Genomic DNA, 27,614 nt, shown 5'->3' with positions numbered 1-27,614 from the left:
GTCTTTTATGGATCAACTTGATCGTAAGCCTTTTATAGATCAAGTTGATCTGTATGCGCTTAATATTAACATACAAGAACAGTTTTAGTATTTTTTTTTAAAATGTTGGATACACCAACAATAATACTAAATGCACCTAGCAACACCCTTAATATTAATACTTGTAAAATGCATAACCTAGCCGAAGCCATGTTAACCTCTAGGCTCTAGTAGTAATTCAACTAATTGGACCTATTTCGTCAAACTAACCGATCAATCATAATAAATATCTTTTAATATGATCATACTTTCTTTATTTTTTCTACCTTTATTTCTTGTCTTTATTTTCCCTTCCTATTCAATGTACTGGAACAGGTAGTCAATTATAATTACATTTTGATTCGGAACATTTTTAAGCAAAAAGTACAACGAGATAAACAAATAACAAGGTATATGATTTTATATATATATATATACAGAGAGAGAGAGAGAAAATAGTGTAATAAAAAAATAATTAAATTTACTGATATTATTACGAATTTAACACTTTCACCCAATTATAGATTTGTCACATAATAAAAATTTATTTAATAATTACTTCAAAAGTTATATTTAGTTATTTCTAATTGGTTGATATAAAATTAATTCTAAGAGTAAGGGAGTATCAAAATTAAACTAAATATTGTATGAATTAACTTTTACTAAAGGAGGATATAACATAATTTAATATGCAAAATAATAGACAACTGTATTTGTCCTCAAACAATAAATAAGGGTGCCTTCAGCACAACTCAAGGGCTCAAGGCTATGATACAATTTACAATATTATAAAATCAACCTATCTCCTCCCACCATCTGAAACCATTAAACAATTTCCACATGACAATTGACAACATGAAGAACTTAAATCCTTGCACAACTATCTGGATCTGTTAAAAGCAGCCAGCAATTCAGATTACAGTCTGTGGTGTCACCAATAAGAATGCATGGCCTGGAAAATTTTTAACTCCCCATGATGTGAGCAAGCATCTGAGCTCCATTACTATTAGTCATTCATGTTGATGCAAATCACAAACTTAACACATCCAATAAAATTAAGTATATGCCATCTTAGCAACTGAGACTATACTCAAAAGTCAAAAAACATATCACGCTCCAACTCCGGCTCCATCACTGAGCTTAAGAGTCATTTTTATATTCATTGCTGCTAACTCAGCAGCCAAATATCTAAATACATAGGGCATGGCGACTGTCTCCATGCCCTTACTCGTTTGGCAAGCATGACAAGTGACCTTTTTCGGAGCTCTTCCAGGGGGTAGCCCACCAATCTCCCGAACTGGCCGCTTTTGAGGTTGGATGAATGTTGTTGCAAGCATGCTTCCACAAAGTGAACAAACATCGGCAATGTGATAATCAGAACAGGTGTGCAACCTATCATGCAGAAGATATGCAGCTCCATGTGCAAGCAGAGAGTCGCGTTCCATTTCTCCAAATCGAATTCCCCCACCACGCTTTCGTCCTTTTATCGGCTGCCGGGTGACCTGGTCAATTGTGCCAGTAGATCGAACCTGTAACATAGAAGATAACCCTTTATTGCAATTAAGAGGGAAAAGTGAATAAAAATACCAAGCAATCTACTCATCAACAAGAGTCAATATTAGAACTATTGTTTATCAAAATGTCTTTGAATTTGTTGTCTACAGAAAGCAATTCAAAAAAACAAAAAGAAGTTCTACTGATCCACTCCTGCCAGCATAAAAATCCTAACAATTTATTGTGTTAAATTTGATATACACATTACATTATGAAGCTTTTTACACTGTCATCTAACAACACCATCACAACCACTAGATAGCCAAACATTTTTAATGTGTCAACACAGAAAATAAGGAAAGTATCATTTTCGCTGATGGTTTTATAGGAAGTAAAAAACAGTGAATTTGTTCACCTGAAATTTGTCTGAAACCATGTGACGCAGCCGCTGATAATAAACAGGTCCAATAAATATCTCACATGTTAGTTCTGTTCCATAAACACCACTGTATAGAACCTCCAAACCATGATAATTAAATCCCTTTTCTCTTAGCAGAAGGCCAAGATCATCGACAAGTGAACCTGATTTTGAATCAGACTCCCCACTGTCTTTCGTAACCGAACTTCGAAATGGAGTTGCATCTACAAATTCTCCACGTAAGCTACCTCCCTGCAAGAAGAAATTATTATTAATCATACATGCCTTCTAAGATACATGCCTTCTAACATGAGACAGATAAAGCACAGATAAGATACAGCATAAGAAATTGATATAATGTTAACATAAAAACACAAATATTAATTAGAATAAAGATATCAAAGTTTCCTAAAGTCAGCATTAGTCATTGTAGACACAATAAAATACTATAATTTATCTAATTATAGTGCAATCCCACTTGTATTGGTACAAAATTTCAATCAATAACTGAAAGTAGGCTAGAAGTATCTGACATGATTCGTATTGAACACTAATACAACAACCATTTTGGATGTACAAGTACGGTGTTTCATAGTTCTTAATCATTAAAAAGTGAAGACACACCTAAACACAAAAATGATCCTCAGATAAATCACTAAAGGAATTACATAATAATGATATCATTCTCACTTGGCATTGGTAATATCTTTATCTTCTATCAACAATAGTTATCAATTTCAGATAGTGGTGGGTAGCAGTCTACTCTGAAAATGCTATATCTGGATAGTGGACTGACCACTATTTTAAATGCTAGCATACAAACTAAATAGTATATATACTACACATAAATACTCAAAGAAACAAGACAAAATATCCAAAATTAAAGAAATTTATAATAAAAAATAAGTCACAGTTCACACTTATAATCACCATCCACCTAGAAGCAATAAGAACATAGTAATGAAGTAAAAAAAATGAAAGATGAAGAAATTAATAGAAAAAGAATGCAACAGACTAGATAAAATTTAGCAGGATGTGAACAGGGAAGTCTAGAGGAAGACAAAAGGACAGAACACGGGGAAAAAAAATCTTATAAACAGTGATGGAACAGAGGCCAAAACAAAGGTACGTTTTATGAAATATTTTACCCCCAAAAAAAACCTAACAACAGTGTTCCAGGGGTAAAAATTGGTTACTGTTAAGACTATATCATGGCAGCACCGCTATAGTACACAAAAAATCGCCATTTGTCTGCTATCAATGGTCACTATTGAAACTGCTCCAATATCTGAATCCTATAGCGGTCCAGTACCACTCCACTCAGCTATAGTGTGCTATCAACTACTATCGGGTCAGCAGCAGCTTTGGGTTAGAGTCCTAATTTCTAAATATGGGGACTGGTCAGAGTTCCAGCTTCATTCTAACAAGAGGGGTCATTCTCACTGGTGGAGGGATATTAGAAAGATTTACCATCAGTCGGATCCTAATATTTTCAGTCACAATATGACTTGGAAGGTTGGGAGTGGGGAAAGAATCATATTTTGGACAGATAGGTGGCTTGGGGCAGATTCAGTGTTGTTAAATGGCGGCCATGGCGGCGCCATGGCGGTTTTCCGTGGCGGAATTTCGAAAAAACGCCACCGAATAGCGGTGGCGTTGCGGGTTCGGGATGGCGGCGCCATGGCGGCCGCCATAGCCATGGCGGTCGTGGCGGGGTGGCGGAAATGGCGGATTTCGTGGGTTTTTTGTCCGCGGTAGGAGTTGGGCCGACCCGACCCAACCCTACCCGGCTATTCTTTAAATAAAAAGCTTCACGAGAACCCTACCCGGCTTCCACACGAACGAACGAACCGCCGCACGCGACTTCTACAGCTTACCCAGCCGCACGCACGAGAACCGCCGTGACGAGCCTACCTGCAGCCGCGACGACACCACCCAACAGCCTACCTGCAGCCGCAACACCACCCAGCCGCCGCGACACCACCCAGACGCCGCCGCGACACCACCCCCTGCAGCACGCACGAACGGCGGCGACGAGCGAAGAAGAAGACCCCGGCAACGCAGTGAACGCACGAAGAAGAAGAAGACAGGAAGAAGACGCGGTCTGCTTCTTTTTTTTTTTAATTTTTTTTGGGCTTTTTGCTGTTTGACACCCCATTTTTCTGTCTACAGCTTTTTTTTTTCCTTTTGCTATTTGACACCCCTTTTTACTGTCAACAGTCTGTTTTTTTTTTTTTCGTATTTGACACCACAATTTTTTTTTTCTGTTCAGACCTCTTTTAAATGGCTGAACCATCATCCGATGCTGCTACTGCAAGTGCAACGAGGAAAAATAAGGCAGACCCAGGCTGGAAATATTGCCATTCACTAGTGGAAGGAGATACAAACACCATTGTTTGTAATTTTTGTGGAAAAATCACTAAGGGAGGAATAACCCGAGCCAAACAACACCTGATTGGGAAGTCGGGCAACGTTGCAGCTTGCAAGAAAACTCCCCCAAATGTAATCGAAGAGTTGAAGGAATATATGGCTACAAAAAAAAGTGGGACCACTTACAGTACTTCTGGCAGTGGTAATATGGCAAATATAAGAGATTTTGAATTTGGTGAACCGATTGGATGTGATGGAAGTGAAGAAGATGAGTTTGCGGACTCTTGTAATGCTGCTGCAAGTGCAAAGACAAAGTGTGGGACTAAAAGAGGACCAATGGACAAATTCTGTAAGAATCCAGAAAATGCAATCAATCGGAGAAAAATGGAGATGCTGAGGCAAATGAACATAAGAGAGTCAATGGATAAGAATGAAGTATTGAAGGTGCATCAACATATTGCTCGCTTTTGGTACCAAGCAGGTTTGTCATTCAACCTCATTAAATTGAAAAGCTTTGAGAACATGGTTGCAGCCATTGGTCAATATGGGCCACATTTGCCCATTCCTAGCTATCATGACATCAGAGTTCCACTCTTGAAGAAGGAAGTTGAATATACTGAAAATTTGATGAAAGGCCATAGGGAGCAATGGGTCAAGTATGGTTGTACTATTATGTCCGATGCATGGACTGATCGGAAACAAAGATGCATCATTAATTTTTTGATTAACTCTCAAGCTGGTACCATGTTTTTGAGTCTGTTGATGGCTCTGATTTTGTGAAGACAGGTGAAAAGCTTTTTGAGTTGCTTGATGCCATTGTGGAGGAAGTTGGAGAAGAGAATGTTGTTCAAGTTGTAACCGATAATGGGAGCAACTATGTTTTAGCGGGTAAGTTGTTGGAGGAGAAAAGGAAACATATTTATTGGACTCCTTGTGCAGCTCATTGTATTGATTTGATGCTTGAAGATATTGGGAAGCTTCCCTTGATAAGGAAGACCATTAGAAGGGCAATTAATCTAGTTGGGTTTATCTATGCCCATTCTAGTACCTTAAGTTTGTTGAGAAATTTTACAAACAAGAGGGAATTGGTGAGACATGCTATTACTAGATTTGCCACTTCTTATCTAACCTTGGAAAGGCTTCACAAAGAGAAAGCCAATATTAGAAAAATGTTTACTTCTGATGAATGGACCTTGAACAAGCTATCTAAGGAGCCTAAGGGAAAAGAAGCTGCAAAGGTAGTGCTCATGCCTTCTTTTTGGAATAGTGTGGTTTACACTCTTAAAGTCATGGCTCCACTTGTGAAAGTGCTTCGTCTTGTGGATGGTGAAAGGAAACCAGCCATGGGCTATATTTATGAAGCAATGGACAAGGCAAAAGAAACAATTATGAAGTCTTTCAACAACAATGAAAGCAAGTACAAAGATGTGTTTGAAATCATTGATAAAAGATGGAATTGTCAGCTTCATAGGCCATTGCATGCAGCTGCCCACTTCTTAAATCCAGAGTTCTTTTATGACAACACTGACTTAGAGTTTGATTTTGAGGTCACCAATGGTTTGTTTGAGTGCATTAAGAAGTTGATTCCACAATTTGATGTGCAACAGAAAATTCTAACCGAGTTGCATCTTTACAAGATTGGTGCTGACCACTTTGGTTCCGACTTTGCAATGGCTCAAAGGAAAACCCATTCTCCTAGTAAGAAACTTTTATCATACTATTTTTTTTATGTATTAGTGTTAGAATTCAGAATTCTAAGTTATGCTCTTGGTTGGTAATTGGTATTGCAGCATATTGGTGGCGAATGTTTGGGTCACAAACTCCAAATTTGCAGAAGCTGGCTATTAAGATTTTGAGTTTGACTTGCAGTGCTTCAGGATGTGAAAGAAATTGGAGTGTGTTTGAGCAAGTAATTGTGACAAAACTCTAACTATACTTTTTAATTTTATTTAATTTTGATGATCAAGTTATATTTGGAGTATATTTGAGATTGAAATCAACATTTATTTGTTATGTTGTAGATTCATTCCAAAAAAAGAAATAGGCTTGAGCACAAGAGGTTGCATGATTTGGTGTTTGTCAAATACAACCAACAATTGAAGCAAAGATATAATGCAAGAGATGAAATTGATCCAATTTCTCTTAATGATATTGATGTATGCAATGAATGGCTCGTGGGAGAGATGGATCAAGATGATGATAATGATGCTGGAAATGATTTGGTATTTGAAGATGATGATGCTCTAAATTGGGCAACTGTGTATCAGGCTTCGGGGGTTGGAGAGTGTAGGATGTATACTAGGCGGAAAAAGCAAAAAACAAGTGTTGCTGCTGCCCAAACTTCTAAAAAACAGGCAATGGTTGTTGGATCTTCATCAAGGAAGCAAAAAGCAGTCCAAGAAAATGATGAGGATCTAGATGTTGAGGAGAATATTGATGTTGAATCTGAAGAAGAAGAAATCATGGTCAATTTTGAGGCGTCTGATGGGGAAGAGGGAGAGGGAGATGCTCCATTACCATATGATAACAACGAAGATGATTATGTTGGGATTGGAGAAGATGATTAGAGCCTCAACCTTCACTTTGCACTTTGCATTATGTTTTTATCATTTTCTTATTTTGAACTCTTTAATGAGTTTATTTGGTGTTGGTACTTGATTATTGTATGAACTCATGAAACTTTTTTAGTTTATTTGAATGCAATCCTTTGTTTTTTTCAATTTCAATGAGTTTATATATATGTTTTTTTTTTTTTTTGTGTCCGCCATGACATCCGCCATTTTCCGCTACGCCATCCGCCATATTTTTATGGCGGATTTTTGACTTTCCGCCATGAACCGCCATCCGTCATTAACAACATTGGGCAGATTACACTCTTGAGCAGAAGTATAATCAACTTTTTCGGATTAGTAGACAGCAAAGCTCCTTCATCTCAAGCATGGGCAACTTCAATAATGATAGCTGGGAGTGGGACCTCAGGTGGAGGAGAAATCTTTTTGATCATGAAAATGATATAGTTGTGCAGTTTATGGAGGAAATAAGCTCCATTCCTATTCAGAGGCATAGTAAAGACTCTATGGTGTGGTTAGCTGAACCCCATGGTCAGTACACTACTAAATCAGCTTACAATCTCTGCACTATTCCTAGTACAGCAAACTCTGATGGGAAGATATATAAGCAAATCTGGAAGTTGAAAATTCCCCCTCGGGCAACAGTTTTCTGCTGGAGACTCCTTAAAAATAGACTTCCCACCAAGGACAATCTCCTAAGAAGAAACATTAATATACAGGACCAAAACCGCCCTTTGTGTGGTAATGCTCAGGAGGATGTGGGTCATCTATTCTTCAATTGCAATTTGACAAAAGGTTTATGGTGGGAATCCATGAGATGGATCCGGGTAGTAGGTCCTCTTCCAAGTCTCCCAAAGTGCCACTTTACTCAATTCTGTGAAGGCTTTGGGGATCCTGTAAATCAGGACATAAGGGGTGGTTGGTGGATTGCTTTGACTAGTTCTATATGGCACCATGGGAACAACCTGATTTTTCAAGGAAGTCCTTTTGACCCCTATAAAGTCATGGATCATGCCATATATCTAGTCTGGTCCTGGTTCAAGGCTAAAGACAAAGATTTTAATACTAGCTTCATCCATTGGTCTTCCAATATTTCGAATTCCTTTGGATAGTTTTGTTGGGCTTCCTTAATCTCGTAGTTTAGGATGGGCTTTTTGGAGGGCAGCACTCTGGTGCTTTGTATGTATCTCTAGTACCACTGGTACTAGTTTATCTACTATCAATAATATATATATCTTTTGCCTTCCAAAAAAAAAAAACTTCAAATTAAAAAATTTGATAATTTATATGATAATCACCACGCATAAGGCTTTTGTTGTATGATAATCTTCATGCAATTTTTTAGTCATAGTACCTTAGCAGCAACAGATTCCAAAAGCATAGCAATTGTCATCCTGGAAGGAAATGCATGAGGATTGATAATGAGATCTGGGCGCATCCCAGTAGTTCCAGAAAATGGCATATCAACATCTGGCCACAGCTGAGAGCAAACACCTTTCTGCCCATGTCTGCTGCTAAATTTATCACCAATAACAGGGTTCCGGGGATGTCGAAAACGTATGTTAACCTGCTCCAATGAGCATAAGCTAAAAATTAGCAGATCAAAGTGAGTAATCAAATAAAGAACTAGAAGCCCACTAAAAAAATATCAACTGACTAACCAAATCAAACAATACTGAGTATAAGGTTATCTAGCTTGAATTTATGTTTCCGTTGCTAGTACCATATCTCTTGTAACAACATTCAGATTACAAATCCAGGATTATGCAGTGTAGCAGTCAATATAAAAAATAAAAATTTATCAGGGATAAGTAAAAAATAGAAACTTCAATTACAAATCAAAATATTTTTTTTGTGACAAATAAACAAATCAAATCAAGGTATACAATTTTTGTTTTATGAATTATAAGTTTTATTGAACAGAGGAAATAAACACAGGCAGCAGGGAAGCTAAAATATCATCTTTCAAGAATTTTAACAAAAGGACAACAGCAAGTAAAAATGGGTAATCAGCATAATACAGCTCTCAGTCCTTGCATATCAAAATGGAAAAAGAACTCAAAGAAAACATGAATAGAGCACCAAAGGTCAAGGGAAGTAAATAACATGGTTCAATCATTGACAAGATCAATCTGTGCAAACAAGTACAAACACCTATACTATTCTTTCTTTTAAACAAGAACAAAAGTTCACTAAATAAAGAGAAGAAAATTATTATGAACTTTCTTGACTCACCTTCTGAAGGTGCTTCTTGTTTTTTACATCAGCAGCAACATAGTCAACATAAACAGCTTCAGAACCCTTTCTTTTTAAGGTGTGTATGGAACTTGTTACTTCATTATAAATGCTACAATAGGGTTCATCTGGCCGTATCATCTGAAAGTCATGCATTAAGATTTTCCGGACAAAATTGAAGTCAAGAGATAAGATGGGGGAGAGGGGGGTATAATACCTGACCAACATGTGGAAGTCCATCTGAATCAATGGACGGACAAGCTGATTTCTCTATATTACTTTTTCTGAACATTCTTGAAGATCGGTCTGACCTTCCCCCTTGTTCAGTTAAGTCAATAGTTTCTGTCTGCCAAAACAATCATGAAAGAAAATTCTCTGTCAAGTCAAGTCAAGGATCAATCCGTTACATGGCTGCATTGAGTGTAAAAGAAACATGTTGGGTGGGGTATAAGACTCACAAATAGAAAAATTAATCAACAATGAAGTTCCAATCTTTTTTTTATATAAGCAAAGTATTAATTGTGAAAGAGAAAAACAAATGTAAGAGGATAAGAAATCCTCAAGAATAAAAAGAAGACAATAATGAAGTTCCAAAAGAAAAGAACTGATTCAGAGCAAACGGCAAAAACTTCAAGATGAAACAAAGTCACGGCATCTCAAAATGAAGTGTCATGAGAAATTAACTATGATGCATTCAAATCCAGAAAGCTTAATTAGTTGTGTCAGGTATTTAACCTGATATATTTGTCCATGAAACATTCCACGCTCCACTGATGACTTATTTAGAATCATAGCATCCTCCATATCATATCTGTAAACAGTTAGCACAAGATATTTGTAAATAGCACAGGATGGTTAAAACTATAGTTGCTTTGCATTAAAGCAGTTACCCCGTATATGCCAGAACTGCAACTATAGCATTTGTGCCTGTTGGAAATTCATCAATGTTGTATTTAGTATATGTACTTGTGCGTACAATGGGAGTCTGAGGAGTCTGAAAATGCCCCCAAAATGTTTAAGTTATAACAGTCTAAGAAGAATAAAGTATAAACAATGTTATTATATGCAGGGGATATAATTTAAAGACCAATTGTTATAATTGGGCATATGATTTATATGATGAGACTCAGGGGAGTCGGACAATGCCCCAAAAATATTCAGGTTACAGAAAGTATAAATAATTATATATCAGATGCAAGGGATATAATTTACTACAGGACCAATTATTTTGATACCCATATTTGATTTCCAACATACAAAGACCAAATCTGTTTTTATTTCGAACAGAGAGTATCCACAATTTTCATAATGCTGATTTGAACAAACCTGAAGATGATATAACTTTTGGTCTGCACGATGTTGAATAGTTTGTGAAGAAAATGCCATTGTTTGCTTTGCCATCTACATCATAAACACCCCCAGAGTGAAAAAAATTGTAGCTAAACTGCTAAAGTAGATTTGGATACCAAGAAAAGTACAAAAGATTATAGAACCTGACACTGGTACATATTTCGTGGACTCTGATTATGATCTGACCATGGTGTGAGATTAGCAACTACACTAAGCATTACTGTTGGATGAATTTCTTCGTGAGTTGCAGGAAATGAACTTTTTCTTCCACCATCCCCACCATCAGGACATCTAATTTCCATAAAAACCTGATAAGAAAAATACATAACACTTAAAAATTTGACAAATCCTAAGTTCATATCACTCATCTCTATAAAGATAGATATGCCTTTATTAGAATAACTCCAAACAAGTATACAACATACAGAAGAAAAATCTATAATGACCTGCTCAAATGGCCCAATGAGTTCTATGTTTTCACTTCCATCGGAAGCAATTGATATATTTCTAACTGGCCGAACAAATCTAGAAGGGGATGTGCACAGGTAGAGACCAGGATAGGCACCACCCATGCTCAAAGGAACATATCCTACTTCCATATCATCAGGAATCTGTCACATAATTTTCAAGTCAATATCAAGTAATATATTATAAGGGAAGCAAGGAAATTTTAACAAAACGAACCACTGCGACAGATGACACTTTTAATTCTCGTATGTGAGCCACAACTTTCTCCACTTCACTGGAAGCTATACAACCAACAACACAACCATCTAAGAGAACAGTAAGAGCTTCAGGTGGACCAGGAAGAAATATCTTTGGCAATGATGGTGTCATCCCAACCTCCAATAAAACATTTAGGATGGACATTTTTATTTTAAAATAATCTTTAATGTTTCCTTGAGAATCAAAGAATGACGTTATCCCTGAAATAGAAAAGAGAGAAAAAAAAAAGTTAACCACAAATGGTAGGATCGTTAATTACTCCGATGAAAAATGAATCTTCTAGCTAATAAAAAAAGATTATATCCAGGGACAGATCCAGAAACCTATTAAAGGGGGGGCTAAAAAAATTTCTTCCATTGTAATTATTTAAATGTCTAACTTTTAATAAGTAATAATTTTTAAAAAAATATTTAATATTTTAACACATAAAATTGAAACTAATTTTTATTTTAAATGATAATAACCATAACCGTTATCATAAAAACAACAAACACAATTAATTTTACACAATTATATTCTAGTTAGCACCTTAACCATTACAATAATAATAACAAACACAACTAATTTTACATAATTTTACACTAACTAACCTTAATCATTATTAAAATAATAACAGATAATTAATTTTATACAATTAAACATTAACTAAAATATATGTCTACGTACATAAGAAGTGCCAAGGGAAGGGGGGCTCAGGCCCCAACCCGCCCCCCTCTCCATCCGTCCCTGATATCTCTCTAATTTAGGTTGTGAAATATAACATTTGGCTAAATTACTCCATTGGTCCCTTATCTTTATTTTAGGTTGCAATTTCGTTCTTTATTTTTTAAAAGTTGCAAAATGGTCCTTTATTTATTAAAAGTTGTAAAATGATCCCTTAAGTAATTTTTTTACAGCATGTTTGTCCCTGAAGTAATATCTTTCAGTTTTTTGGGATAAACATTTTTTTTTTTTGCACAGCAAAATTTTTGGGATAAACATGCTATAAAAAACTACTTAAGGGACAATTTTACAATTTTTGATAAATAACAGACCATATTGCAACTTTTAAAAAATAAAGGACCAAATTGCTACCTAAAATAAAGATAAGGGACCATGTGAATAATTTAGCCTAAAATAAAGCCAGCAATTGTCATCCACTTTGTCGCTGCTTCTATATCTACTCTTCATTTTGCACAATCCATTATCTTAATGCACAGAGTGATTTCCCTGTTCTTTCGAATTGCAATTAAACTTATTGCCAAAGTATTCTGTCCAGGTTACAGAAATCAGCATCATTATTCCTAATCATAATTTTATGTTATTGTTGGGAAGTACCAACATAACGATTAATTCATAAATCGTCATACAAAGTGCACATTGGAAATGTGTTTGTAGAATTGACTTTGAATCAACATGAGTTTTATTTGGATAGAAAATATTAGAAAATTGATTTTGACACACAATGTCATTTAGAAACTAGCAGTCAAAATAAATTTTGATTGTGCAATTATCAAAATAGGTTTTATTGTCCATATCTATTTTTTGCATTGATGTCTTTTGTATTGTAATTTATTATATTGGTATTATTATAAATTAATAAATTAAGAATTAAATAGCTGTGTTACAATATTTCTTTTACATAAAATTAGATAGCTAAGTTTGCAAAAAAAAAAAAATTAAAATGTTTACAAATAAATATATATACATTATTCTAGAAGCATTGAAGATGGTAATTGGCATGGCACTATCATGCAGCTGCAAATCACATTACTGTTGTGATCAAAATGCAGCTGTGATCGAAATCACTGAAAACTATTTTCAAAAATAAAATAAAAAATCAGGCCCTTACAACAATGGAATCATTAGTAACCGCTGAACTGAAGAGGTTGATCAAGTCAATAAATGGTTACTCATTAACCACTCCTTGAACATTATTAGCCAGTTAAGTAGTTCTCTGTTACAAAATTAGAATTTTTAATAACCAAGTACTGTTCTATAATTTTCCATAAAATAAATTGAAAGCTAATTCGCATGTCTCTGGAATTTAGTTTATGGAACTGGTTTCACTTTGTTTCAAGAGGTAATTACACATTAACAAAATTTAATGAACAATCTCTTTTAAGTACTAATAAATACTACAAGGCACAGCCAGAGTGGGGAAGTCACTAACAAGTACACTTCATAATTAAGCACAAATATCTTGCATTTAAGAAAAAGAAAAAAAAGAAGACGAAAATAAATGAATCAGAAAAAAGAGAAAAATGAGAGTAGTAACTTACTACTAGTGCAAGTCATATGATTCAACAATCCACAGGGCTCTCCATCAGGTGTGTGCACAGGGCAGAGAAAACCCCAAGATCTATTTATATATATAAAAAAACATAGGTAAGTATATTATAACAAAATCACAATCTACCGATTATGTATAAAAGTACTAACTCAGGTAACAGCTTCCGCACAGTTGTGGTACGAAGTCCAGCAAATGAGGCCCCTCGATGAACAGCACGGAAATGTGATAGAAAACGTAAAAAATTTAGCCTTTCAGCCTGAACTGTATAACCTGCCCTCTGATTAAGCAAAAATAGTCAGTAAATAGGAGGGGAACAAGCTAACAAAAACAAGAGAATTAAACCAATTAAGAAACTGGTCTTGCGATAGTTTACTCAACATTTATTTGGCTAAAATGCAGGAAACACTTATTAGCTAATAGACATTTTCAGAAAGCTTTCTGGTTCAAAACTCCTATTTCAATAACCCAACTCCTTTAACTTGTCACAGTCTATGTTGACACCCAAGTGGGGATTTCAGCAGTCAACCTCAATAAAGGGGGTTAATATTGCACTACATTGAATGATTTGGTAATGGAGTCGAGTTGCTAACTTATAAGCATTGTTTTTTTTTCAAATGGCCAATAATCAAAGGCAGCAACTTGAATTTTAGCCATTTTATAATGTACCACTGAATGACACTACTTTAATGTTAACAACTAATCATAAGCAATGTGAATTGTGACCAATAATATCTATTAATGCATAAATCAACTGACTCCCCCAGATCAAGATATTCCCTTCTAAAAATGTTACAAGCAGAGAAGCACAAAGCACCATAACAAAGTTTGGAGAAATCAATTAAGAATTTGAGCCTTAAGGTGTTAAAACAATGAAAAAACTCCTTTTTAAATTTTTTCATGCTTCATAGGTCACTGATAATAAACTCTATATGAACAATAAAATTAGAGAAAGGCATTGGGGCATTAGTGCATGTGTCATACAGAAGATGCATGGAAGAAGAACATCAAAAGAGGAAAGGAAAAGGGTCCCAAAAGGAAAGCACAACAAATATAATATCTGCATCTGTCAAGATCGGTCTATTCTTTCAAGCACAGGATCATATTAAACAAGACAAAATACTAAAGATAAATGGAATTATCTTATCTTGACAAGTTAATGAATACGGAAAAATATCTAATTATATGCATTTCCTTATGAGTAAGTTTATTAATATTTAATACTAATATTATATTATAATTAAGAAAACAAAAAGACAATTGGCAGCTGGAAAATTCAAAATTACGAACAATGGGATAATTTAACTATACACTGGCAAGCCAATACCTGCTGCAGATCTAGACCCGTTTGTGTAACCAATCTTCCAGTTTTCAACATGTTTTCAACTGCTGTACTGACTTGCTTTGGTGAATTTTTATCCATGACTTTCTTAACTTGAACAACTGCAATACCAGAGAACCAAACAATAAAATGACAAAAATTACAGTCCCGTACTACTTTACAGACTGCAATATAAAGAAAAATGGAAAATCTCTGAATCATTTATAGTCCCAGGATCATTCCAGATATAATAAACTACTACAGCAGTAGAGCACTAACAAAAACTTAAGCAGATAGAACAAAACAAATATCTACTTACTGTCACTGAAATCAAATTTCTTGCTTTTTTTATCAATCTCATCCAGAAGAAGCCTTCTTCCCTTTTGCAGCCAATCTTCCAGTTTTTCCTAGGATCAACAGTATGTAAATGCAAGAAATCATTTAACATTTATGTAGGAGAAAGAAAATTAGTTGACCGCATGACCCAGAGAATAGGGCAAAGTAATAGAAGTAAAAGCTGAAATGAATACAAACTTCCAAGATGTATAGGAACAAGAGAGTGTCAACTGTCATGTTTAGAGAAGAAAAAAGAATCAGGAAATAAAATAGCAACCTCGGTTCTATTATTATTGTTTGGGTATGTATGGTCTAGATTTGTTTTAAAAAAATCTTAAGCCGTAATATTTCAATGTATATAATTAAAAAAGAGCAAATTACAGCAACACCCTCTGAACTTTAATCAAATTACACATAACCCAACCCTTTTGATTTTCCTACACTAAACCCTCTTTAAGTCTGCAAACATTACACTAACTCCCCCTTATTTGTTTGGAAACACTACACTGACACCCCCCTGAATACCCCCTCAAATCTTACACTAACACCCTCTACAAGGGAAGTGAAAGTATGGTTAAAAAAGCAGGGGGTGCATGTGTAATTACACAAAACCTCATGGTGTTGTTGTAAATTTCTCTAAAAAAATAAATATTTTATTAACTATTATAGCAGCAGTGTGGATGGAGGTAGTGGTGGCAGAGATACAGGTTGTGGTAAACTGTCACATGCTCTAGTGGACAATGTGTTAGGAACCCAGAAATATATTCCAATATCAGAGATGCCAAAACATACGGGAAATCGATATTTTCCTAAGGGTTCCTAAGTAGAATATTTTATTCAATTACAAAGACCTAGACCTAAGGAGAATATTTTCCTTGCAAAGGTTTTCACTACACAAAGGATTCACCTTTCTACTGCAGTGCTAATGCTTAGTTCCAAACAAGAATCGAGCAGTGACCACAATGGAGTTCAGAGTCCCTGAAGGAGCTAGCCAATTCTTGTGGGTTGAAGCCTTGTTCTGACAAGGTAAACATTTAAGAGTTGAAGCAAATGCAGCACAAGCTATTGAAGAGTCAAAGTCATTCCTGAGAAGGGGCAGAGGCACAACCCTCTATATCAAGGTCAGGGGAATTGAAGAAATCATGCAGTGAGTGGAAAGGTGGATGCAAAATTAAGGCATCAAGTTTGGGGACAAGGTCAAAAATGAACAACCCACTCACGAAGAAGTTGATTCCCATTCAATAGACCATGTGAACAAGAGTAGAGGAGAGTGTTTCAGATTCAGAATGCAGTGATGTATGTAGCTGTTTATTCTTGGACAAACGAGGAGCCACCTTTGATAACATCACAAGAGGGGGAGGAGGTCAAGACAATGGAATGTGGGAGGAGGTCAAGACAATGGAATGTGGGCAGAGGTCAAGACATGGAGATCACTGGAATCCCTGAGGTCAAAGAAATGGAGCATTATTGTGGAGGAACATCTGGTCACCACACTACCACTGCATCTTCCATAGAGTTACCCATCACTATTGAGGTGGAAGATGCAGAAGGATCTGCAGAGAGGGAGATGGACGACAAGGAAACCATTGTTGAAGAGAAGCTCAGCATCAAAAACACCCCCACACAAAGGGCTCAAATTGGTTTTTGTTTCAGACTCCAATATAAGGCCTCATGCAAAAGTCAATTAGAATAGCTTTATGTAGCTCAATTCAAGGTCGAACCACATCAAGCCCAACCAAAGCACATCTAGCCAAATAAAAAATGCAAACCACGGAGAGCCTATGGGTGGTTGCTGCAGGATTCAGTTGACTAATTCAAAAAGGCACAACCAAACAGGAACTTTAGAATTTGATGGCCCAATTCCATTCTAAGCTTGAATTCACATCTAATTTCCAAATGCCAAATGGGACCAAATATAAAGTGTAAGCATATGCCATTAACAGCATTCGATTCATTGAATTATGATTGAAATGTAATCAGATCCATAGACTGGATGACATACTCTCAATCTCAACACTATTTATTGATAAACATAAATATAAAATGGAAAATACTGAAAAGCTTTCTACCTTGAGATAAAGTGTAATCAGGTGTCCAGGGAGTAAAACCTCATGATTTTGCAAGGAATCAGGGTTGTCCGGCACCGATGTCTGATCTATAAGTGAGAAAAGTTTCTGCAACATGAAGCTAAAGAGGGAAGAAAGTAGGAGCAAACCAAAACCCAAAATGTGAGAAAACAATACATAAATCCTCCAGCAAAAATATTTCTTGTCCATAAGAAACAATTTAAGGTTACTAGTTACAAAATCATCACATAAAAAACAAGAGCAAGTGCCTAACATGAGAAGATTGAATTTGTCAAAATTGTTATCCAGATGAACTAATATGCAGTCCTTCAAAACAGCATCAGCCACCTAGTAAACAAAGAAACTCATATAATCATTAGACAGACATATGGCCAAATAAAACCTTTCCTCAAATTAAATAAATAAAAGGGTAAATTACACCCCCCTTACCCTAATGCTTTGTTTGGATTAGAAGTGAAAAAGAGAAAGAAATAAGAGAAAAAATAGAAAACATGGAAGTAAAAGAGAATAGAGTAGAAAAGATGTATTTTTGGATAGATTTCTCTGTACTTGTTAGGATAAGTAGAAGAGAGTGGAAAGAAATATATTATTTGAAAAATATTTTTAATATAATTAAAAATTAAAAGTAACACAAAAATAAACTTTTTACTACATTTTTATTTTTGTTATAAATTTTTTTTAAAGAAACAAACAAAAAAATGAAAATGAGAGATATTCTCCTATCATGCCAAATTGAGGGGGGAGAGTTTTTTCATGTGGGTCCCACAAAAAAAACTTTTCTCCTTCCTATTTATCCTCTCAAGCAGAAAGTGAAAACTTGGTATTTCTAGTGTATAAGGCCTTGTGATCTACAACTACAATAGCTAGCTTTTGTGGTGTGGTACCCCCAAGGTTCTTACCAGTTAGTTAGTTATACTAGTAAGTTAGTGAGTTAGGCTGGTGAAGAAATAAGGCATGTTGCCTATAAAAAAGAGGGGATGTGAAGAGAAATCCATCTGGTAATTTATGAGAGAATTGGGCAGTTAGGGCATTGGGAGATGCAGTCCCTCAAAGTTAGGCTCTATATGTAAGGGAGAAATTCCTATTTCTTATTAATAAGATACCAGGTTTCTATCAGGCTAATTCATGTCAAATTAGACTAAGTGTAGCACACTCCAATGACAAGGAGGCAAGTGTAATATTTCAAAATCGAGAGGGCAGTAAAATTTAAGCATTTTTCGAGAGAGGGGAGTATAATTTACCATTAATATATAATAGTAACATATAAAGACTTACAATAGGATAACTGTCATTCTTAAGTTCATTCATAACAGGTTGGAAGTGCTCTCCTGAATTTAAAATGGATTAGTACAAAAATATAGAAATTGTTTGACAGAGAGACCTTGAAGAGTGCCATGTGAAGTACCAATATATTCTAGACATTGAAGACGAGTGAAAAGAGACAAATCTCGAAGTTCATCTAAGATTATTTTTGCCCTTTCACCAACAAGCTGGGTCCCAACAGCACCCTTTCCCTTTTCATACTTCTCATTATAGCAGCTTGTCAAATTTACATAAATTTCACGGTCAGTTGTGTCAATGAGAGCCTGTTACAAATGACAATTAGCACCATAAAATAACTCTTCAGACAACCAAAACCAAATAAGGGGGAAATAAGATTAATAAAGGAACCTATAGTAAGCCAACTCAAAAAAGAAAGTTAAAATAGAATTTTATTGTAAATTAATATCAGCAATCATTACCTTCAAAATAATGCCCACAGGAAGCAAGTACTCCCTTCCTCTTAACCTGAAAAATGATATCATAATGAAATATATCTACTTATATCTCAAATCATGGGAACTTTTTTTAGGGGTGTAAAACAGGAGTATGAAACATAGTTTGGACTAGGTCTTTTAAATCAACATAAGGCTTCTTACCAGAAACCAAGTCTTGCACTCCCATTACGAAGGTAATACAATCTTACTGATAATGAGGACTGATCAGCTCTTACACACCTAAACATTAAAATATAAAACCTTAAAAGAAAGTGTACTAAAGTATTCAAAAATGAAGAGTTAAACATCAAAGAAATCAAAATATTTCACTTTTGGGCAAAAATTAAATAGACCAATTTCTGAAAGAAAAAAAAAGATAAACTATTGGGAAACCCAAGTCCCACATTGGCTAGAGATAAGACCTAGATAGAGTATATAAGTGGGGGACAACCCTCACCCTTTGAGCTAACTTTCAGGGTTGAGTAAGGCTCAAACCCACATTCTAAGATAAACAAACAAGTTGATATTTCGTGCATGGAGAAAATTAAAACACGAACACAATTATTTGTTTGGCACTCCACTCATTAAAATCAATTTCAAGTATTTATTCTGTTGGCGTTTAATCAGGCAAATGCAGAATAGCATGCAATGGGCATCTAATTCTGTACATACCAGATAAACAAGCATCAGATGTTAATATAATTATAGAAGGTAATTTTTTTTCCTAAGGGAATCACTATTAGAATATCTGGCTGAACATATTTCCAATTTAGGATGAGTAAACCAAAAGAATGGTATTGGTTAATAAGTCAGAATCACTATCTTTGAAAGATGCTAACCACTCTTTGGTTAATCATACTAAATTAGAAATATGTCACCTGGCATCCTAAATAGCAGCTTGCCCATTTTTTACAAAAGAAAAGCAACCCACTGGAAGAAAGGAGAGAGGAAAAAGGGAAATAGAATGAATCACATTTGATAGAATTAGTTAAATATAATCATTTTTTAACTTCTAAATTTGTAAATGAATAAAATCTAATCATTTGTTCATGGAATCTAAATAAGCCTTATAGATGCAAACATCCAAGAGATAATTTAATCATTTAAAGTAGCACTAACTGCAGATAACACAAACCTTATTACAACTGCTTTATCTGTATATCCTTCACGCCTGTCACTAAATGAATTCCGCACCATACTCATAGGCTACAACATTTAAGGAACCAGAAAAGGAATTAATAAGCCATGACAAGGACTTCAGAAATCCATGACTAGCCTTATGGAGAAACTAGATATACAGCTGCTCAGGCTTACTTGCTGCAATGTAAGCACATAAGGCAAAAAGATTGCTTACATAATTCCGTTTTGGCAAAATTAACAGTCGGACAACTCTCTCAAGGCCATTCAAGATGAAGTAACTGAAGAGAAAAGGTGTTTGATAAACCAATTATCAGCAAACAATTTTGAAACAAATTAAGGAAAGCAATGGAACAAGGGAATTGAATAATGGTTATAAACAGAATTCTAAGTTCTCATATCAAGCTTCCCAAAAGAAGTGCCATTATGATTAAGACTTAATTCACTGACAGTAGTCTATAGTAATAACGTACAACATTGCTATTTATTAACAGTATTTTTTAGTTAAGTTTATGTCGTGTAGAATAAAGATGTGCTTGCATAAGTCAGAAACTGAGGAAGGCTGAGGTATAAGAGACAGAAAAAAGCAAACCATCAACATAATATTATAATAAAATAAACTCCTGAGTCATAGAAGCTCTTATACTACGTGAAGTACCAAATCTCCTAAATACAGGCACATAAGTAATTTTTATGTTTCAACACACACATATATTACGCAGACAGGGTTTAACTACCTACCCACCCATCTCCGATGCTTCTTCCTTGTAGGACACAAGTTTCTGGGGATCAGCACCTCTCAAGTTGCATAACTTTGACTGCATCAGTCCAGGTGAAAGATAAAACAGTCTACATAACTATGGAGTTAGATAATTAACAGCTGTTTTCTGGCACTACTAGTATGGTTCAGAGCACAGTAGCACTCAAAACAACAAACTGTTATATACACATGCACAAGTTGTATGTGTTTGTCAAGCTAACAAGTAAGAAAATAGGCAAGTCAAAATATACGTAGAAACAAACAAGGATTTCTACATAAAAAACAACTTGTCATGCTTCTAAAAGCATATCAAACAAATAATGTAAAATTCAATTCAAACCAGTGTTGTTAAATGGCGGCCATGGCGGCGCCATGGCGGTTTTCCGTGGCGGAATTTCGAAAAAACGCCACCGAATAGCGGTGGCGTTGCGGGTTTGGGATGGCGGCGCCATGGCGGCCGCCATAGCCATGGCGGTCGTGGCAGGGTGGCGGAAATGGCGGAAATGGCGGATTTCGTGGGTTTTTGTCCGCGGTAGGAGTTGGGCCGACCCGACCCAACCCTACCCGGCTATTCTTTAAATAAAAAGCTTCATCCTTACCTGCCTTCAGCCTACCCACGAACGAACCGCACGCGACTTCTACAGCTTACCCAGCCGCACGCACGGGAACCGCCGTGACGAGCCTACCTGCAGCCGCGACGACACCACCCAACAGCCTACCTGCAGCCGCGACACCACCCAGCCGCCGCGACACCACCCAGCCGCCGCCGCGACACCACCCCCTGCAGCACGCACGAACGGCGGCGACGAGCGAAGAAGAAGACCCCGGCAACGCAGTGAACGCACGAAGAAGAAGAAGACAGGAAGAAGACGCGGTCTGCTTCTTTTTTTTTTTAATTTTTTTGGGCTTTTTGCTGTTTGACACCCCATTTTTCTGTCTACAGCTTTTTTTTTTTCCTTTTGCTATTTGACACCCCTTTTTACTGTCAACAGTCTGTTTTTTTTTTTTTCGTATTTGACACCACAATTTTTTTTTTCTGTTCAGACCTCTTTTAAATGGCTGAACCATCATCCGATGCTGCTACTGCAAGTGCAACGAGGAAAAATAAGGCAGACCCAGGCTGGAAATATTGCCATTCACTAGTGGAAGGAGATACAAACACCATTGTTTGTAATTTTTGTGGAAAAATCACTAAGGGAGGAATAACCCGAGCCAAACAACACCTGATTGGGAAGTCGGGCAACGTTGCAGCTTGCAAGAAAACTCCCCCAAATGTAATCGAAGAGTTGAAGGAATATATGGCTACAAAAAAAAGTGGGACCACTTACAGTACTTCTGGCAGTGGTAATATGGCAAATATAAGAGATTTTGAATTTGGTGAACCGATTGGATGTGATGGAAGTGAAGAAGATGAGTTTGCGGACTCTTGTAATGCTGCTGCAAGTGCAAAGACAAAGTGTGGGACTAAAAGAGGACCAATGGACAAATTCTGTAAGAATCCAGAAAATGCAATCAATCGGAGAAAAATGGAGATGCTGAGGCAAATGAACATAAGAGAGTCAATGGATAAGAATGAAGTATTGAAGGTGCATCAACATATTGCTCGCTTTTGGTACCAAGCAGGTTTGTCATTCAACCTCATTAAATTGAAAAGCTTTGAGAACATGGTTGCAGCCATTGGTCAATATGGGCCACATTTGCCCATTCCTAGCTATCATGACATCAGAGTTCCACTCTTGAAGAAGGAAGTTGAATATACTGAAAATTTGATGAAAGGCCATAGGGAGCAATGGGTCAAGTATGGTTGTACTATTATGTCCGATGCATGGACTGATCGGAAACAAAGATGCATCATTAATTTTTTGATTAACTCTCAAGCTGGTACCATGTTTTTGAAGTCTGTTGATGGCTCTGATTTTGTGAAGACAGGTGAAAAGCTTTTTGAGTTGCTTGATGCCATTGTGGAGGAAGTTGGAGAAGAGAATGTTGTTCAAGTTGTAACCGATAATGGGAGCAACTATGTTTTAGCGGGTAAGTTGTTGGAGGAGAAAAGGAAACATATTTATTGGACTCCTTGTGCAGCTCATTGTATTGATTTGATGCTTGAAGATATTGGGAAGCTTCCCTTGATAAGGAAGACCATTAGAAGGGCAATTAATCTAGTTGGGTTTATCTATGCCCATTCTAGTACCTTAAGTTTGTTGAGAAATTTTACAAACAAGAGGGAATTGGTGAGACATGCTATTACTAGATTTGCCACTTCTTATCTAACCTTGGAAAGGCTTCACAAAGAGAAAGCCAATATTAGAAAAATGTTTACTTCTGATGAATGGACCTTGAACAAGCTATCTAAGGAGCCTAAGGGAAAAGAAGCTGCAAAGGTAGTGCTCATGCCTTCTTTTTGGAATAGTGTGGTTTACACTCTTAAAGTCATGGCTCCACTTGTGAAAGTGCTTCGTCTTGTGGATGGTGAAAGGAAACCAGCCATGGGCTATATTTATGAAGCAATGGACAAGGCAAAAGAAACAATTATGAAGTCTTTCAACAACAATGAAAGCAAGTACAAAGATGTGTTTGAAATCATTGATAAAAGATGGAATTGTCAGCTTCATAGGCCATTGCATGCAGCTGCCCACTTCTTAAATCCAGAGTTCTTTTATGACAACACTGACTTAGAGTTTGATTTTGAGGTCACCAATGGTTTGTTTGAGTGCATTAAGAAGTTGATTCCACAATTTGATGTGCAACAGAAAATTCTAACCGAGTTGCATCTTTACAAGATTGGTGCTGACCACTTTGGTTCCGACTTTGCAATGGCTCAAAGGAAAACCCATTCTCCTAGTAAGAAACTTTTATCATACTATTTTTTTTATGTATTAGTGTTAGAATTCAGAATTCTAAGTTATGCTCTTGGTTGGTAATTGGTATTGCAGCATATTGGTGGCGAATGTTTGGGTCACAAACTCCAAATTTGCAGAAGCTGGCTATTAAGATTTTGAGTTTGACTTGCAGTGCTTCAGGATGTGAAAGAAATTGGAGTGTGTTTGAGCAAGTAATTGTGACAAAACTCTAACTATACTTTTTAATTTTATTTAATTTTGATGATCAAGTTATATTTGGAGTATATTTGAGATTGAAATCAACATTTATTTGTTATGTTGTAGATTCATTCCAAAAAAAGAAATAGGCTTGAGCACAAGAGGTTGCATGATTTGGTGTTTGTCAAATACAACCAACAATTGAAGCAAAGATATAATGCAAGAGATGAAATTGATCCAATTTCTCTTAATGATATTGATGTATGCAATGAATGGCTCGTGGGAGAGATGGATCAAGATGATGATAATGATGCTGGAAATGATTTGGTATTTGAAGATGATGATGCTCTAAATTGGGCAACTGTGTATCAGGCTTCGGGGGTTGGAGAGTGTAGGATGTATACTAGGCGGAAAAAGCAAAAAACAAGTGTTGCTGCTGCCCAAACTTCTAAAAAACAGGCAATGGTTGTTGGATCTTCATCAAGGAAGCAAAAAGCAGTCCAAGAAAATGATGAGGATCTAGATGTTGAGGAGAATATTGATGTTGAATCTGAAGAAGAAGAAATCATGGTCAATTTTGAGGCGTCTGATGGGGAAGAGGGAGAGGGAGATGCTCCATTACCATATGATAACAACGAAGATGATTATGTTGGGATTGGAGAAGATGATTAGAGCCTCAACCTTCACTTTGCACTTTGCATTATGTTTTTATCATTTTCTTATTTTGAACTCTTTAATGAGTTTATTTGGTGTTGGTACTTGATTATTGTATGAACTCATGAAACTTTTTTAGTTTATTTGAATGCAATCCTTTGTTTTTTTCAATTTCAATGAGTTTATATATATGTTTTTTTTTTTTTTTGTGTCCGCCATGACATCCGCCATTTTCCGCTACGCCATCCGCCATATTTTTATGGCGGATTTTTGACTTTCCGCCATGAACCGCCATCCGCCATTAACAACATTGATTCAAACACACTCAAGTTGAATAAAGGGAAAACATGTTAATATTACAGAATTTAGAATCATGTCTAAAATAAAGCTTGAAAGGCTGGAGGATAAAAATGCAAAAACAAACAGCAAGTTTAAAGCTTTGCAGCAGTGGGAAACTTATGCTGCTCTTTCATCTTTGGGGACCAATATATAAGTTTCTAAGAGAGCAGTACTTTTGTAAGGCTGGAGGATAAAAATGCAAAAACAAATAGCAAGTTTAAAGCTTTGCAGCAGTGGGAAACTTATGCTGCTCTTTCGTCTTTGGGGACCAATATATAATTTTCTAAGAGAGCAGTACTTTTGTAACTTTATTTGGCACAGAGCATATGGCTTCTATCATGGAGTTTCCTTGGTAGACATGTAGATGAATCAGAGTCCTCTATAGTATTAATATTGCTGTTTTGTTTACATTTTTCTGTGTTTAAAAGAGGATAACGTATAATGATACTGAATTTTTTTCTTTGTTGGGATTTCATTTCTGTGAATCACAAACAAATGTTGCTACTTAAATAATACAAAGGCTGGCCTGTAAGAAAGAAAAGAGTTAAGTACTGAAAAATCAAAACTTGCACAGTCACAGATATTAGTTTGACCTCACTGCTTTGCATTGTGAATGCACAGAAATTAATAAGCTTTCACTGAAACTAAACTTTAAGCCAAAAACTTCCCTACAAACTACCTAGCACGGATAGAACAAAATTTTATACTTAAAATTCTTCTGAGTTTTGTAACAATAAATTCATGAAAAATTCACACCAAAATTAATAAGCTTTCACTAAATGTCTAAAACTAAATATTAAGCCAAACACTTACCTACAAACAACCTAGCACACATACTACATACTACGCTTAAAATTCTTCAAGTTTCATGACACTAAATTCATGAAAAGTTCACAGGTAAAAAAGGCCCTTAGTGCTCTTTATTTTTACCACAGAATAAAAAATATTTACACTCATTCCTACAATAAACAGCTCACAAATTAAAATGGCAAACTTAACAGTACATTTGAAAAATAAATTGTGGATACTTAAATGTAAGTCTTTTTCTGCCACTTGCATCTATAATTGCATCCACCCACAACTATTTCTGCACTCCAACCAACAGACATGTAGAAAATAAAACATTCACATTTCATACTAACATCCTCTTTATATACAGAAAAAACAATAAAAACTAGGGAAAAATGATACTGCAACACATCTTTATTCATTTACAATAACAATCAATATCAATAATCCTTTCCTTGAAGCAGGAACAAAAAAAGACAAATCTATCATGTACTTGGTTTGTCTCTGCAACTAGTTCAAGCAGAGCCACGTATAAACCTCATGTCATACATCATAGAAAGCTAACAATAGAAAACTCCATTCAATGGGAAAGCCAAAATTTAAGTACAAAGCAACAAACCTGCAGCATTATGGGAAACTGCCCAAAATTTACATTTTCTCTGATAATAGGCCCATCATTATATTGAAAGCAAACATCTATAGTAATCTTCCCTGAATATGAAATCTTTGCCTGTCTACACTGCTCAAAAAAAAAAAAGAAGAAAAACACCAACTGAATCAATCATTGAATCAAAAAACCAACGAATGTCTGCACACTATAAAGCATGAAATGTTGAAACTGAAACTTGCTTCAAACGGAAGTAAAGCCTCCCGCATTGTCCTCGAAATCCGCTCCTTCTGCGGCGGATACAGCACTGGATTATCCAACCAAAGTAAGAACCAAGTTAAGAGAACAAATACCAACTCCATCAACAACTTTGCAACTCCAATTAAACTCAAATCCCAAACCTACTAAGGCCCTAATTGGATAAACTTCTCTATAAACACTAACAAAAAAAAAAGATGAATTGAGCTTCTTTCATAAGCTAAAATAAATTTATGCACTTAGTTTTCCGAGGAAAACTCTCATCTAACTTCTCCAAAAACTGAAGCAAACATGTTTATTTTAGCTAATTTTTTTGGTCTAAACCGCAAGTATCCTCCACTGGAGGCAATCCTATTCGAGCCGGATAGGACCACTAGGGGCAGCAAACTATTTTATTTTAGCTAATAGGAGAACTTCATTTCATTTCACCATCTTTTTTTTTTCTTCTATAAGGGTTTATAGATAAAATTTGTCTAAACAGAGCCTAAGAAAATTGCAACTTAAAATAGCAACCCCAATTTGAAAAAAAATAAAATAAAAATTCTGAAACCAAACACTAAAAATACACGTTATGGAGCCAATTAATTGTTTATAAACAAATTTGTCCAAACAGGGACGGAGAAAACTGTAACTTGACAAAAAATCAACAACCACCAACTTAACAATAACAACACCAATTCCAAAAAAAAAAATGTTCTGAAACCAAACACTAAAAACACGCATGTTGTGGAGCTAATTAACAGAGTTTTTTCCATTAAAAAAAGGATATTTCTAAGCTTTGTGGAAGTGAAATCATCGAAAACTTCGACGGGTTTGATGTGTCCGAGCATGGTATCTAATCCAGCATCGACCATGTAATCGAAGGACTCTATGTGATGCTTGAAGAGCTCCCGCAGCGCCTCGAAGTCCGGAACCGAACCCGGTTTAGCCACCATCTTCGGTACTCTCTCGAAGGAGAAAAAGAAACTAGGGTTCGAAGGTGGCGGATGGGGGTACGGCGTCGTTTTGATGGCGTTTCGAGTCTGTGAGGGGCGAAGGAGGCGACGCACGAAGAAGGAAGTAGGGGACAAGAAGGGTTTAT

General features: G+C 36.0%; 2 protein-coding genes across 6 annotated transcripts; one reads left to right on the top strand and one right to left on the bottom strand.

Annotated features, from left to right (window-relative positions):
• Positions 1-675: 675 nt before the first annotated feature.
• LOC100812761 (DNA-directed RNA polymerase I subunit 2) lies at positions 676-27,614 on the bottom strand. 5 transcript variants are annotated; one of them, XM_014765672.3, is made up of 27 exons: positions 27,303-27,614; positions 26,518-26,600; positions 26,288-26,407; positions 20,830-20,945; positions 20,306-20,369; positions 20,087-20,157; positions 19,114-19,191; positions 18,937-18,982; positions 18,600-18,780; positions 18,470-18,522; positions 17,448-17,521; positions 17,177-17,294; positions 15,091-15,178; positions 14,778-14,893; positions 13,603-13,730; positions 13,443-13,522; positions 11,140-11,381; positions 10,902-11,066; positions 10,599-10,763; positions 10,432-10,506; positions 9,996-10,099; positions 9,841-9,916; positions 9,323-9,451; positions 9,106-9,246; positions 8,225-8,437; positions 1,928-2,182; positions 676-1,547 (listed from the first exon to the last, which is right to left on the bottom strand). In XM_014765672.3, exons 1-27 carry the CDS (start codon positions 27,466-27,468, stop codon positions 1,128-1,130), a joined length of 3,567 nt encoding a protein of 1,188 aa, XP_014621158.1. In that variant the 5' UTR covers positions 27,469-27,614; the 3' UTR covers positions 676-1,127. The 5 variants fall into 5 exon arrangements, with proteins under 5 accessions (XP_014621158.1, XP_003542805.1, XP_014621156.1 ...); XM_003542757.5 differs by having other exon boundaries at positions 20,830-20,906; XM_014765670.3 differs by having other exon boundaries at positions 17,177-17,521.
• Positions 4,667-7,020, top strand: LOC121173316 (uncharacterized). The gene is made up of 3 exons (XM_041008228.1): positions 4,667-5,998; positions 6,091-6,209; positions 6,322-7,020. The coding sequence occupies exons 1-3, from the start codon at positions 5,257-5,259 to the stop codon at positions 6,865-6,867; spliced, it is 1,407 nt and encodes a 468-aa protein (XP_040864162.1). The 5' UTR covers positions 4,667-5,256; the 3' UTR covers positions 6,868-7,020.

This window comes from Glycine max, chromosome 13 (genome assembly GCF_000004515.6).
Source record: "Glycine max cultivar Williams 82 chromosome 13, Glycine_max_v4.0, whole genome shotgun sequence".
NCBI classification, from domain to species: Eukaryota; Viridiplantae; Streptophyta; class Magnoliopsida; order Fabales; family Fabaceae; genus Glycine; species Glycine max.
The sequence above is the reverse complement of the archived record's forward strand: the minus strand, read 5'-3'. Positions and strand labels throughout refer to the sequence as shown.